The sequence below is a fragment of the Protopterus annectens genome, chromosome 7.part1 (assembly GCF_019279795.1).
Source record: "Protopterus annectens isolate FY-2018-M chromosome 7.part1, PAN1.0, whole genome shotgun sequence".
In the NCBI taxonomy this organism is placed as follows: domain Eukaryota; kingdom Metazoa; phylum Chordata; order Ceratodontiformes; family Protopteridae; genus Protopterus; species Protopterus annectens.
The window spans coordinates 452,565,887-452,580,060 of record NC_056740.1 but is presented as its reverse complement, the minus strand read 5'-3'; the positions used below and the strand labels follow the sequence as shown (position 1 = coordinate 452,580,060).

The following is a 14,174-nucleotide window of genomic DNA, read 5'->3' as shown; positions in this document are numbered from 1 at the left end:
AAGGAAAGGATGGCAGTACAAAAGGCTGTGACATCCTTCAAACCCCATCTCAGGCTAGGGTTCTCCTTATCAAAACAGACAACACCACAGTAATGTGGTACATCAACAAACAGGGAGGGGCACAATCTTACCCTCTGTGCAGGCTAGCCATGAACCTCTGGCTGACCGCCTCCTCCTTGGGATTACACCTAATAGCCCAGTACCTACCAGGGATCAGCAACACCCTGGCAGACCACTTGAGCAGAAACTTCCTGGACCCCCACGAATGACAGCTCCACATAAAAATCTTTTTGCAAGTCACTCAGGAGTGGGGAACTCCGGAGGTGGATCTCTTTTGCTTCGCACCTCAACCACCAGCTGAAAACATTCTGTACCAGGAAGTATCACCACCTAGCATGGAAGGTGGATGCTTTGACCTTCCCCTGGAACTCCCTCTTTGTGTACGCTTTCTCTCCTCTGCCTTTTATTCCCAAGGTACTGATCACGATAAGGGAGGAGAGACCAAAGGCCATCCTCATTGCTCCAGATTGGCCCAGACAGCATTGGTAGCCCTTACTGCGCAGCCTGACATTACAGCCTCCCAGGCAGCTTCCCCTGATCCCAGACCTCTTGGCTCAGGTTGGGGGGGGGTTGCAGCACCCAGACTTACAGGCTCTCAGACTGTCAGCATGGGCAATACTATAAAGGCAAACAAGGTGCCCATGTTAAGCAAACAGGTCCTAAACGTTATCACAGAGGCCAGAAGGCCCAGCACCAGAAAATCTTACGCAGGGAAATGGAAAAGTTTCTGCTCCTGTAGCCCCTCCAGAGGGGGCAATTCCTCACAACCTTCCATCCCTCTTAACCTGGACTAAGCGGAGTTACTCAATAGTGGCCTCTCCTCCTTTTCTATTAAAATCCACGCATCAGCCATTTCAGCTCATTTTGATAAGATCAGCCCCTGTTCTCACATCCTTTGATTAAACAATTTCTCAGCGGGGCTTCTAATCTAATCTTCTAATATCAGACCTCCCAAAAGGCCACCCACACCAGCTTAGGACCTGAATTATGTTTTGGAGAAACTAACCTTACCACCCTTTGAACCTGCTGCAGAACTAAGACTGCTTTCCTACTAGCTATCACCTCAGCCAGAAGCGATTCAGAACTTCAGGTACTGATGGCCATTGAGCCCTTCATAATTTTCCATGCAGATATGTTTTTCCCTGAGGACTAAGCCCTCCTTTATGCCCAAGGTGGTATCTAATGTGACTCAACCAGGCCATACATCTACCCACCTTCTTTCCTAACCCTCAAAACAGGAGGGGAAATAATTCTGCACTCACTAGACGTGCACAGACAGCTCAGATACTACCTGGACCATTTTAAATCCTTCAGGAAAACAGACCAACTTCTTGTCAGCTTTGCCCCAGGGACAGAGGGGGGAAGCCCATTTCCAAACAAACCATTTCCAAATGGTTATCACACAGTATCCATTTCTGCTATAGATTACATGGGAACCCCCCCCCCCCAAAGTGTATTCGTACCCATTCCTCTATGGCAGCCTCCACTTCCACAGCATTCCTCAGAGCAGTTCCCACCAGAGACATCTTGGAAGCTGCCACCTGGACTTCTGTCCATACCTTCAGAACGCATTACCACTTATTTACTCTAAGGCTAGGGCAGGGTTTGCCTCTGCAGTTCTGCAGGGCATGCTGACCCAGGCCTAGGTCTCTTACTAATCCTACCACCCCTCTCCTCAACTTTGGGAATCCTCTGCCGGTGATAACTGCAACAGTGAAACACGAAGAACATAGTAAAGTTGTGTACACTTACCATAAATGTAGATGTTAGTGTATTCACTGTTGCAGCCCTGGTTTCCCTCCCTCCTTCCACCTTCTATCCTCTTTCCTTAGGGAGACATAAACTTCTTACTGTGGCTTTTAACCGCCAGGACCACTTTACCATATTTCCTTGGGCTTCTGACTGGCTAGGGCAAGAAAAACTAATTTAATGGCGTCGACTGCCTTGCTTTATAGCACTGACCTGACGTCAGTCAACAAGCGACAGCAGCCGACACAGAAAAACATTGACTCTGGTATTCGGGCCGGCCGAGGGCTATGACAGCAGGGATAAATCCCGCAGGTGATGACTGCAACAGTGAATACGCTCTAACATCTATGTTTATGGTAAGTGTACTTTCTGCAGGAGGCCAGAAAACCAACTACTAGAAAGTCCTACCTGTCAAGGTGGAAGAGACTTTCCTTATGGTATCATAAAAAACAGCTTACAACCACTGAGGGCAGAGCCCTCAGTGGTCTTGTCCTACCTGTGTGACCTTATGAAGTCTGGACTATCCAATTCCTCCATTAAAATTCACCTGTCTGCCATCTCAGCATGCCTGCCCCTTTTTGCATCTAGATCAGAGGTCAAACTCTTTCTAAGAGGGGCACAAGCCCATTCTGTCCCTTGGGATCTAATGCTTGTCCTAGAAAAATTTATTCTACCACCTTTTGAGCCAGCCATAGACTGCACACACCAACATTTGCACTTAGAAGGCTATACTCTTCACCTCTGCTAGAAGGGTATCAGAACTCCAGGCCCTTATGGCATACCCCCCTTCACTGTCTTCCACAAGGACAGGGTATGTTTGCTTACTTAACCCTTCATTCATGCCGAAAGTGGTCAACAACCTGTCTTAGACTCTCAATCTGCCAGCCTTTCGCCCCTCTCAACAAAACAGAGAAGATACTTCATTCCCTAGATGTACACAGACAACTTGGGTATTTGGCCAAACCCAAATCCTTCCAAAAATCTGACCGGCTATTCATCACCCATCACTCAATAGTCGTGGTTCAGCCTATTTCCAAGCAAATCATATTCTCTTGGATATCCAGAACCATTTCCTTTTGTTACACTAACCATGGTAGGTCACTGCCAGCCCCATTAAGGGCACACTCCAGCATGACGGTGTCCTCCTTAGGGGCATTCCTTAAAGGGTTTGTACACAGCTGCTATCCTTAAAGCAGCTACTTGGTCCTCAGTTCACACATTCACTAGACCCTACAAACTGGAGATGGTCTCTGGAGCCAGGGCAGGATTTGCCAGAACCATCCTTCATGGGTTTGTGGAAAGTGCTTCTGGTCCACCACCCCTTCCTTAGGACAGGAGCTTTTGCACTCTCCCTGATGTCATGAATACAGCAGCATATGTATAGAAAAACATACTATTGTGAAAGAACTTATCATACCCTTAGATGTCCTCTTCCCACCAAGCTTTCTCCCTCGCATTTGACTGATTCCTGGAGTACCCTCTCCGTAGTCGCTGATTCTGGCAGCATTCAGTTTTGAAGAAGGGTCGTGCTGACGTCCACTTTATACCCGATGTCTGTTTATGACCGACTTCCAAGAAAGAGGTGCGGGACGTCATTGTATAATGGCTGGACGTACGAGGGTTCACTAAAGGCAAAAACTCCCTGATGTCATGAATACAGCAACATGTAGAAGAGAAGGACATCTAAGGTTATGTCAGTTTTTACACAACAATACTTTCACCCGTAGTTTAGCACCCCTCTCCCTTATAGATAGGGGAAACACAACTGTCATGGGTAAGTAAGGGTAGGATTCTTAAGCTCATCACAGCTATATAGCTTAGTAAGTATCTAGGAAGTCTGAATGAACCTTGTTGAAACCATCATTGATTTAAAACTATTCACTAGGAAACTTAACTTGAACATCGTAATGGGGGAACCATGTGGTGGTAATCCCAGTGAATTTCGAATTCCTAGTACATTTAACCCTCCCTTAAATCCTATTATTAAAACATTCGAACAGTTTTGCGAACTAGACATTCTCAATTTAGCCTTGAACAAAAACAAAAGATTACACAATGTCAACAAAGATTTTCAGGTAGAAAAAGACTGTTTGAATTTCATCAAAATTAATGACATTAGAATCTGTAAGCCCAACAAAGGGGGCGGTGTTGTCATTTTTGACAACTTAGATTATTCTAACAGAATGAGCAACTTATTAAATTCCCCCTCATACACTTTAAGTTCTAAGTCAGAACTTAAGGCATACAGTTTGATTAAAAATGTCATAGAAGACCTTTATTTAGAAGGTAGGATTACTCAAACTGTTTACAATTTTATGTCTATTTCTTATCCTAGAGTTCCTTGCTTATTTGGTATACCTAAAATTCACAAAGATGTGACAAATCCCCCTATGCGTCCCTTAGTGGACAGTAGAGGGTCCTTGTCCTATGCTTGTGCCAAAGTAGTGGATTCTATTCTTCAAAAATACTTGATTAACATCAAACAAATATGCAAGGACTCTTGGACGTTTCTGAGGAACATCAACGAGTTAGAATACAAACCTAGTTATAATTTCCTAACGATAGACGTTAGGGATTTATACACGTGTATACCTCATAAAGAAGCGGTTGAGTGGACTAGTGAGGTTTTAAAACTTCAGGGGTGTCCTTTTGACGAAAACTTGATGGTCGACGAGCTTTTAAGCACTATTCTAGCTAACAATTTTTTCATGTTTGAAGGTGTTCTCTTTCTTCAAAAAGTAGGCGTAGCCATGGGGTCACCCTGTGGCGCTAGTGTGGCCAATATGGTCATGGCCTACTGGGAGCACCTATTTGTTATGCATAATAGTGTGTTTAAAGATAAGATAGTGTTCTATACACGTTTCCTCGACGACATCTTTATCCTACTCGATGGTGATGCCGTACTTGGGGACAGTTTGGTTGATTATTTAAACTCAACCACTAATTTTTTAAAATTTACTCACTCATTTGATACCAGCTCGATAGCATATCTTGATATTTTATTATCAAAAGCTAATACACAGGATAAGTACACAGCAAAAATCCATAGGAAAAATACTTACTGTAATTCCATGCTTCACTACTCTAGTTGTCACCCGCATCATCAAAAACGGGCCATTTTGAAGGGACAATTGGTCCGTGCAGCCCGGATTATTACGGTTGATAGTGACTTTAGTAGTGAATGTGATTTTATGAAGTGTATGTTCCTAGCATGTGGTTACCCTGAATCATTAATTAATGAAATTATCGACGAAGTTTCATTTAAACGTCAGTCTATGTTCTATACTCCACTCTTGAATAGAACTGAGTGTTCTACATCTAATAATACAGGTGATTCTTCTAGCTTGTCACTTAACAGTGCTATCTTAGAACAAGAAGAAAACGTTACAGTTACGTCCTTTATAACTACTTACAATGTGGATAGTGCTGGGTGTAATAGGATTTTGTTAAAAAATTGGGAACTTTTTAAAAGTGACCACCAAGTTTTCAACAGCGTGGGTAATTTTCCTAGAGTTATATACAGGAGAGGCAGGAATCTTAAAAACTACTGTGAGTCCAAAAGTAATACAGCTAAGACTCCAGGAATGTATAAATGCCAATCCTGTAACTATTGCTCATACATTATGGAATCTAATAGGTTTAGTGTAAATGATTCTCACTTTACATTAAAATGGAGAAACAACTGTAACTCTAGTTTTGTTGTTTACCTTGCGAAATGCCAGTCTTGCCTTGGATTCTATGTAGGCAAAACTGAGAGGAAACTTCGCAACCGTATGTACGAGCATCTTTATGCAATTAAGAAAGGGAAAATGGAAAACGCCTTGGCTAAGCATGTTGCACAATTTCCCACCCATAGGTTCAAGTTTATGGTCATTGACCAAGTCCAGAGAGATGTCAGAGGTGGACCAGAAGCTTTAAAATTGGAAGAGTTAGAGTTAGCCTGGCAAATCAGACTTAATGCCTATAATATGCCAGGTTTAAATGAGGGATGTGTAATTAGTAGCATTTTAAAATTAAAGAACTTAAAACGTTAACTATGTACAAATAGGCTAGTTTTAACTTGTAAATATATAAAAACTTTACATTTTAATAGGGTCTTAGTGTAGTACAAAATTAGTTTTGAGGTTGGTGTTAACTACTAACATTATTCTTAATGTTACAATATTTTAATGTACTGTTATTTTAAGTGTGTTGTGAATCAATTTGATTGGTTATCTGTATGTATTTAAATGCACTGATATGTTGTTATTTTGTCTGATGAAGTTTATGTTGTGGCATAAACGAAAAGCGCTTTACACATTACTCTTTGGGTGTGCCTCTTCATTCTGCTCATAGGTTTACCAGTTTGTCGTTTTTTGTGTCTTTCTAGTCTACATCTAAGGTTATGTCAGTTTTTACGCAACAATACTTTCACCCGTAGTTTAGCACCCCTCTCCCTTATAGATAGGGGAAACACAACTGTCATGGGTAAGTAAGGGTAGGATTCTTAAGCTCATCACAGCTATATAGCTTAGTAAGTATCTAGGAAGTCTGACAAATTGTCATTATGGAGGGAAAGGTTTTTCTTTTTTATGCTGTTTCTCCTGTTTTGCTACTTCAGTTCCTTGCACTAAGAATCAGAATTCTTGTATTTTAATGCTGCCTAATATGAATGTCTACATTTATTCCATTTGGGTACTCAGACAATGTAACTTCCATGATGTGTATTGTTTTCTTTTGTCTTATTCTTGCAAGGAGCTCATCTCCCTGGGTCTCCAGTAAGAAGGGGTTGTTGACCAATCAGGCTGTCCTGGTACAATGTAAGTAAGTCGGTTGCCTTATTGCAGTCCCTTTTGTTTTAATAAGTATACGTCCTTGTTAAGATGCACACCGTCGTGGCAACGGCTAATTTTGCAACATAAAAGATACTTTTGAGAGTGACGTTTGTGTTTTCAAGGCATTACAAACTATGGAGGCCCAGTGTAGAGAGCAAGATGGGTTATAGCACAGCTTCTGCTTCAAGGGATCATCTAATTCTCTCTCTGCAGTTAGGCTTTGCTTTTGGTTCTACCCAAGTGTTATGAGTTACTGCTGCAGTGATCTATGAATTAAGGTGGTACATTTGTGAGAGTAAAGGCGATTTAACAGTAAATCTTTGTAGGTGACTGTAGTAGTAAGGGCATCTACCCCTCCCCCTGTATTTCATGCTTGAACTCATGTTCCTTTTTATAGAAGATGCTTACTGCCTGTATGTAACTCATTCATGGGACTGTTTTTGTCTACAGGTACATTGCATCTTCCATTCAGAAGAGCTGATTGAAGCACAGACAGTCCTATTTTTTGGGGGGGGGGGGCACATGAGAATCACTGCTGTTGATGGCTTAAGAGACAAACTGGTTTGAATAGGTGAACACAGCAGCTGTTTCACTAATAAGCAACCCAAATGCTAGGACTAATACATTAACCTAACCTGTACATTGAAGATATCCAGAGCTGTACTTAAGATTTTGTTAGAACTTTGTTAGAGAGCAGCTCTGACAGTGGGTAATGACCACAGCTGTATGGCGGCGTTTAAGTTGATTAACTAGTATGCGTATATATATATATATATGTATGTATGTGTGTGTGTGTGTATATATATATATATATATATTTGGGTGAGAAGCTGAATACCAATGTCACGAGGATTGCTGAAAGCAGAATGTTTTACTTTCCTTTCATTAATCAAATACTTACTGTCTTTTCAGGCATTTTGGCTTCCCACAATCGATGATTGAAACAGTATTTTGTTATGAACCAGTGGTCAAATCCAGTACTCCTTATACCTTAACAGAGATGAACTGTTTGTATTCGAGAGCGCCATGATTCCTCTGGGGTGCCAGTCCTTATGCATATGTCTGCAAGTGTTCTGTTTTTCTTCAGCATTGGCGACTTTTATCATAGAAAGGAAGTAATGCTTTATAGTCTTACTTGCCAACTCTCCAGAGGTGCACTTAATAAAATCACTGCGTCTTCTGTGTTCTGGGACATGTCTGCTTTGTTCAGTTTTCAGATCTCAAGTTTGGTGAAGCAAGAGTGGGACTTGTGACCATCCAGTTTAGTTTAGAAAGTATCTGTGGATTCAGGTGAAGACTGTCAGCTGTATAAGGAGGCCAGGATGGAATCATTTCTACCTTTAGACTGTGGTTTCGGAATCCTTCAAAGGACAAAGACTTGTATTAATGCAGATGTGACATTCACAGTAGCATTTTGTGGTGCAATGCTTCTGTCTGATCTTTTTAAAATGCTCAGAGCTGGCATTCCTGCGTATTAATCTTCATTACAGTGCAATGTTTTGTAAATGTACAGAGCACAATTTTTTTACTTTAAAATATATTAGAGATTTGGTATCCTTTCTGAATGAACAGTTATATCGATAACTTAAATGCTGTATACATTAAAGTATATAAGCTGCTGCTAGCCAGGCAGTGTTACAGTATAAATTCTGTTACTTTGCAGATTTGTTCGTGTAGCTAGCTACATTGCTTCCATAGCTCATAGGTTGAGCAAGCAAAATATTTATCCCAATTCTTGTCTTTGCTAAAGTCCTTTATTTGAAATCTATTTTTTGGCAGTTAGCTTACAGTCAAAGGTTTGAGAATTCTGCCTTAAAGTGATTGTTGTATTTCCAAAATGCTTTGCAGCATAGTTCATTAGCTGTGTTACATATGTTGAAATAGTAATTTATTTTGTAAAAATCAATTTTTTGTGTCTCGTCTCCCCATGCTTTCTTCTATGAGCCAGCATTTTCTCTGGGTGGTATCCTCACAGCGATCTTATGAATTGTATTGTTAAGAGTTGCCAGTGGCAGCAGAGTTCTGAATTCCTTGTAAAGCACCTTAAAAGTTTTTGTACAGACACAGTCATTTGTGTTGTGGTTTTAAGTAATGCAGTTTTCCTTAGTTTTTAAATCAAAATTAATTATGCAGGACTTTGCAAGATGTAGTCAGTGAGGGTGCAGGTTTCTTGTTTCTGCATTAAACAAATGTATATAATCTGTACAGTAGTTCAGAAAATGAGGTATTCTGTTTAGAGCCAAGAACTTCAATGTATATTTCAAAACTTCTTTGTAACATTAACAATGGTTGATAGTTATGAAGATGAAAAAGACCTATATAGATTATGGAATATAAAATAAGATTTTTTATAATGTGAAGAGTGTGGTGACTTGGTTCATCTCCTGAAAAGAGTTTGTTTGCTAGTGAAATGTTTTCAGTAAAATGACTAACAGAGGTCTAGGATGCCGGTAAGTGCATGCATTGTCTGAGCTTTCTGATCTCCGATGATGTGGCTAAAGACAGGTGGCTGTGAACTTAATGGGCTGGCAGATGTTCTTCTTGTTTCACTGTTGCAGTCATCACCTGTGGGTTATCCCTGCTGTGGTAGCCCTCGTCCAACCCAAATACCAGAGTCAGTGTTTTTCTGCGTCGGCCGCTGTCGCTTGTTGACTGACGTCAGGTTGTCAGTCCTATAAAGCAAGGCAGCCAACGCCATTACATCAGTCTTTCTTGCCATGGAGCCTGTAGCAGAATCAGTTCGCAAGTGTGCCGGTCGTTCGCTACTAGAGTTTGAATTTTAGCTGAAAAGCTAAGTAAAGCTTTTCTTCTAGTTAGCACTAAAGTACCCCATTGGGGATCCTTTTTTCTTGCACTAACAGATGTCCGAAAAAGTTAACAATTGTCTCGCCTGTGGAAAGCAGATCCCACACAGTGACTTCCATCCGTACTGCATCACTTGTTTAGGCCCAGACCATGACGTCTCCTGTTGCCAGTTCTGTGCCATCTTTAACGCGAGAACCATTCATCATAGAGCTCTTATTGTAGATGGGCGTTTTCGTCTTCCGTCTGCATTCCGAAATTTATTTATTTACTTCATTTATTTTACATTTGTTGACCGGGCTAGTCTTACTGGATATATGTCCATTTTCATGGGAGGCCTGAGGAGAAAAGCTCCCAGGAAAAAATATTATACAGAGAGTCCAAAAAAAGAATACAATTACATAAGTATGTTACTGATTAGCATATGTTGTAGCAGCAGTTGTAAAGTTACACACAGGAGACCTTTTTTACTGGACATTTGGAGAACAAAAAACTTTTTTTTTTTTTTTTTTTTGCTTCCAACAAAGCTAGTAGAGGAGAGAAAAGTATCAGAAAATGTTTAAGGGGGGATAGTATCAGTCAGGATTGGTGCACTGGCACCAATTGAAATGGTTCCAAATAGTTCCAAAGTGTGGTCTTGATATTTTAACATATGGAACTGACAATTGAGTGCTCTGATAGCTAAGGTTGCAGAAGTGTATACTTTTTTACCCCATCTGTCCAGAGCTCTGGAATCCTTGTCAGAAGGAATATGATTCTTAGCAGAACTAGCGTTAGCTCCTTTAGGTCCCTGTGTGATGACCTCCACGTCTGCAGCAGGATTTCTGTACAGGTATTTGTGAGAATCTGGTAATCTAATACCTGTCAGGTTTACTGGGAGCAGGTGGGTGGGCGTCGGGGGCTAAGCTGGATTCATGGAAAACATCATCCGCCACCTTTGAAATGGTGTCAGTCAGCCAACAATCCATAGACATTCCGAAAAAACATAGCGATAGAGACAGACCACACAAGGGCTAAGTCTTCCAACAACTCTACCGCTAAGCAGGTTGTCAGATGATCGTGTTTCACTGCAGTCATTGCATTTGGGTAATCTGCTGGCAGGTTGCCCTCAGTCGGCCTGAATTCCAAAGTCTTGGGTCCAGCGTCGGTTGCTGTCTTTTCTTCCATGACGTCTGGTCGTCAGGGGTAACATGCAGCCGACACCATTTTCTTTATCTTTCTTGCCGCGCGGTGCCCGAAGCATAAGCATTTTGCAAGTGCCAGTTGGCTACTGAAATATTCGAGTTTGAGTTTCAGAACCAAAATCTTCACTAAAGCTAAGTACCCCGTTGGGGAAACTTTTTTTTTCTTGCTTTTTACCGATGTCAGCAAAAGTTAATAATTGTGTTACTTGTGGGAAGCAAATACCTCTCAAGGATTTCCATTTATACTGTATTCCTTGCCTAGGCCCTGATCACAACGTGCCTGGCTGTCGGTTTTGTGCTAGATTTAACCAACACACTATTAAGCGTCGGTATGTTTTTGCATCAAAGTATTTTGGAAACAGATTTAACTACCCAGAAATGTCATCGGATAGCAATCTGACTGCCAGAGTACATAACGCAACGAAAAGGACAGAGAAAGGCAGTCGAGATCCAAAACCGACGAAGCTTCTCCTAAGCCAGTCGCCGGTACTCAGTGAGGCGCATTCGCAGCCCTTGATACCCGCTGTCTTCGAGTCGCAGGCCTCTACCGACACCCATGTGGAGTCTGGCATGCAGCAAGATACTCAAGGTATTGGACCGACGGATGTCTCCCTCTCAGATGGGTCTGGAGCCGCTGAGCAAGCATTGGCTTCTGAGGGTGTATTCAGGCACCAACATTTGTATGTCAAACCAATGACAGCTGCAAAACCAAAGACAAAAGCAACTTCTAAAACTAAAAAAAATGATGCATGAGCCACATGCACAGGCCTCTGTGCCTAAAAAGCAGATGATCAAAATGGCTGAAGACCTTATTACCTTGATCAGGGGTTCCCATCCCCCTCCAGATAAGAGGCCTAGGCAAGACACTGATTATGAATCTTCAGATCAGGTTTCTATTTCTTCTGATTCCTCTTCTGATCAGGAATTATCTATACCTCCCTGTGAGGATTCTGATGCCGAGGAGTCTATTCCATCTGCATCTCCTCCTGAGGATTATTCATTTGGAGAAACCTTGCATACTTTGAGGGAGCATTTTCACTGAGAGAATCAAGACTTCCCAGAATCAAAGAAAGAGGCTCAGGGATTTCCTCCTCCTCCTCCTTCAGTACAAGCCTTTAGCCATTCCCCCTGTTTTAGACATTGTGGATGATGTGTTTTCAGGGTCAAGCTTGACCCCTGATTCCTTACCTCCAGCTCCTAGTAAGCCTGGCCGATATTACAGGGTCCCTGACTCACATAAATTTTTATTTAGAAACCCTGCTGCTGATCCTGAAACTATTTCACATGGTCCAAAGGGAGTTAAGGCCTCAACAGCAAAAAATCCTACCCCCTCTGACAGAGATTCAAGGGCACTAGACAGATGGGGATAAAAGGTTTATACATCTTCAACCTTGGCAATCAGGGCCTTAAACTGTCAATTTCATATGCTTAAGTACCAACAACATGTTATGGGATTGCTGAAACAGAAAATGATGATTTCAGAATGTGCAGAAAATAAAGAATTGCAGGAATTATTGCATGCAGCCGAAAAAGTTGGAAAGCATACTTTGCAATGTGGTTTTGATTCCTTAGAGGCCTCCTGCAGGGCCGCAGTTACTGGAGTTACTGGATCTATGATTTAGGATGCATGCCTGGTTAAAGGAACAAAATTTGCCTGATCATGTTAAAGCTAAATTGCTAGATACACCTTTACAGCATGATTCTCTGTTTGGTATTAAGGCAGAAGAGGTTTTAAAGAAAATGGAAGACAAAGCTAAGTATATGCAAACTGTTAAAGACTTCTTAAAAGTGCAGCCACCAAGATTCAGTAGACACTGGCCTACAAAAAACTGGTCCTTTCCTGTGTCAGACAGAGCTCAAAGGGGCAAATCCAGACATCCTAAGGGTTCCAGATACCAGGCACAAGACTCATACAGGTCAAAGCAATGGGGCTCTTCCACCTCCAAATCTGGAGGAGATAAAGTGCAAACCTACAGAAAGCAATCCCAATGACGTCCCTCTACCTACAACAAGCACTTATCTTTTGGCAGCGCCCATAGGGGGAAAATTAGCACTTTTTGCTCAAAATTGGCAGTTAATAACCCAGGACAAGTGGGTACTAAACATTGTATCACAGGGGTACAGATTCCATTTCCATACTCTGCCAATGGCAAATGGTTGGCCAGATCTGCCAAAAAGTTAATGGGCAGAGGCACAGGAAACAGGTTACGTTTGTCATGGATATGGGGACCATTCAGACAGTACCAGAACAGGAAAAAGGACAAGGTTTTTACTCGACTGTTCTTGGTACCCAGAAAGGACAAGGTCTGGCGGTCAATACTGGATTTATTGATTTTGAACACATATTTGGACATTTCAAAATGCTGACTTTGCAGCAGCTTCTGCCCATGCTGGGCAAGAATGCTTGGCTGGTGACTTTAGACCTAAGAGGCATACCTGCATGTCCCAATAAGGCAATTGTACAGAAGATACCTCAGATTCAGGGCTGGCTTAATGCATTACAAATTCTCTGCACTGCCCTTTGACTTATCTACTGCGCCCAAGGTCTTTACAAAGTGTCTGGCACCAGTAATTGCATTTTGCAGACAAAGTAGTATACAAATATATCCTTACTTGGATGACTGTCTCATTCAAGCAGACAACAAGGGGACACTTCCTCGACACCTGGCGTTTGTGAAAAGGCTTCTAACATGCCTAGGGTACACAGTAAACGAAAAGAAATCACAACTGGTACCTTCTCAAAAGATAACATTCCTGGGTGCAAGCTTGAATACAACTGCCCAGATGGCTTACCTCACATTAGACAAGCAAAGACAACTGACTGCTTACTTCAAACTGATGGCAACAAAAACCCAGTCTTCTGCAAGGCAAATTCTGCAGGCTCTAGGTTTCATGGCATCCTGCATCTTACTAATTCCATATGCAAGACTGCATATGAGGAAACTTCAATGGTACCTAAAAAGTTTATGGAGTCCACAGTCTGGAAACAATGATTCCTCTCATTCCCTGCCTGCAACAGGAGTTTCTATGGTGGGCAAAGGCATGTCACCAAAAGATGTGGCTGCCCTTCACTCTACCCCCTGCCAGCCAAACCTTAACAGACGCATCACATTATGCTTGGGGGCCCACATGGCAGGAAGATGCATTCAGGGCTTATTGACACCAAAACAAATGCATCTTCACATCAGCCAGAAAGAGATGCTAGCTGCAACAGCCTTCAAGGATTTACTACATCCAGAACAACTACTGATAAAGACGGACAACACCACAGTCATGTGGTAAATAAACAAGCAAGGGGGCACACACTCATACCCACTTTGCAGATTAGCCATGGCCCTGTGGGACACAGCTTTGACCTACCAAATACATCTTCAAGCTCAATTCCTGCCAGGAAAATAAAACACTCTTGCAGACGATTTAAGCAGAAACCTTATTGATCCTCACGAGTGGAAACTAAATCCACAAGTCTTCAGCATGATAGAGAAATGGGGGAGCCCAGACATAGATCTATTTGCCTCTCCTCAGAATTATCAATTAAAAAGACTCTGTACAAGGACTTATCACA

General features: G+C 41.9%; 1 protein-coding gene across 1 annotated transcript in view; it reads left to right on the top strand.

Moving 5' to 3' along the window:
• WDR82 (WD repeat domain 82) overlaps positions 1–8,983 on the top strand; it is a 1,055,709-nt gene extending 1,046,726 nt beyond the window's left edge. Inside the window, exon 9 of the mRNA XM_044078920.1 lies at positions 7,536–8,983. Coding sequence (XP_043934855.1) covers positions 7,536–7,565 — 30 coding nt within the window. The 3' untranslated portion in view covers positions 7,566–8,983. The remainder of the gene's footprint in view (positions 1–7,535) is intronic.
• Positions 8,984–14,174: the final 5,191 nt, after the last annotated feature.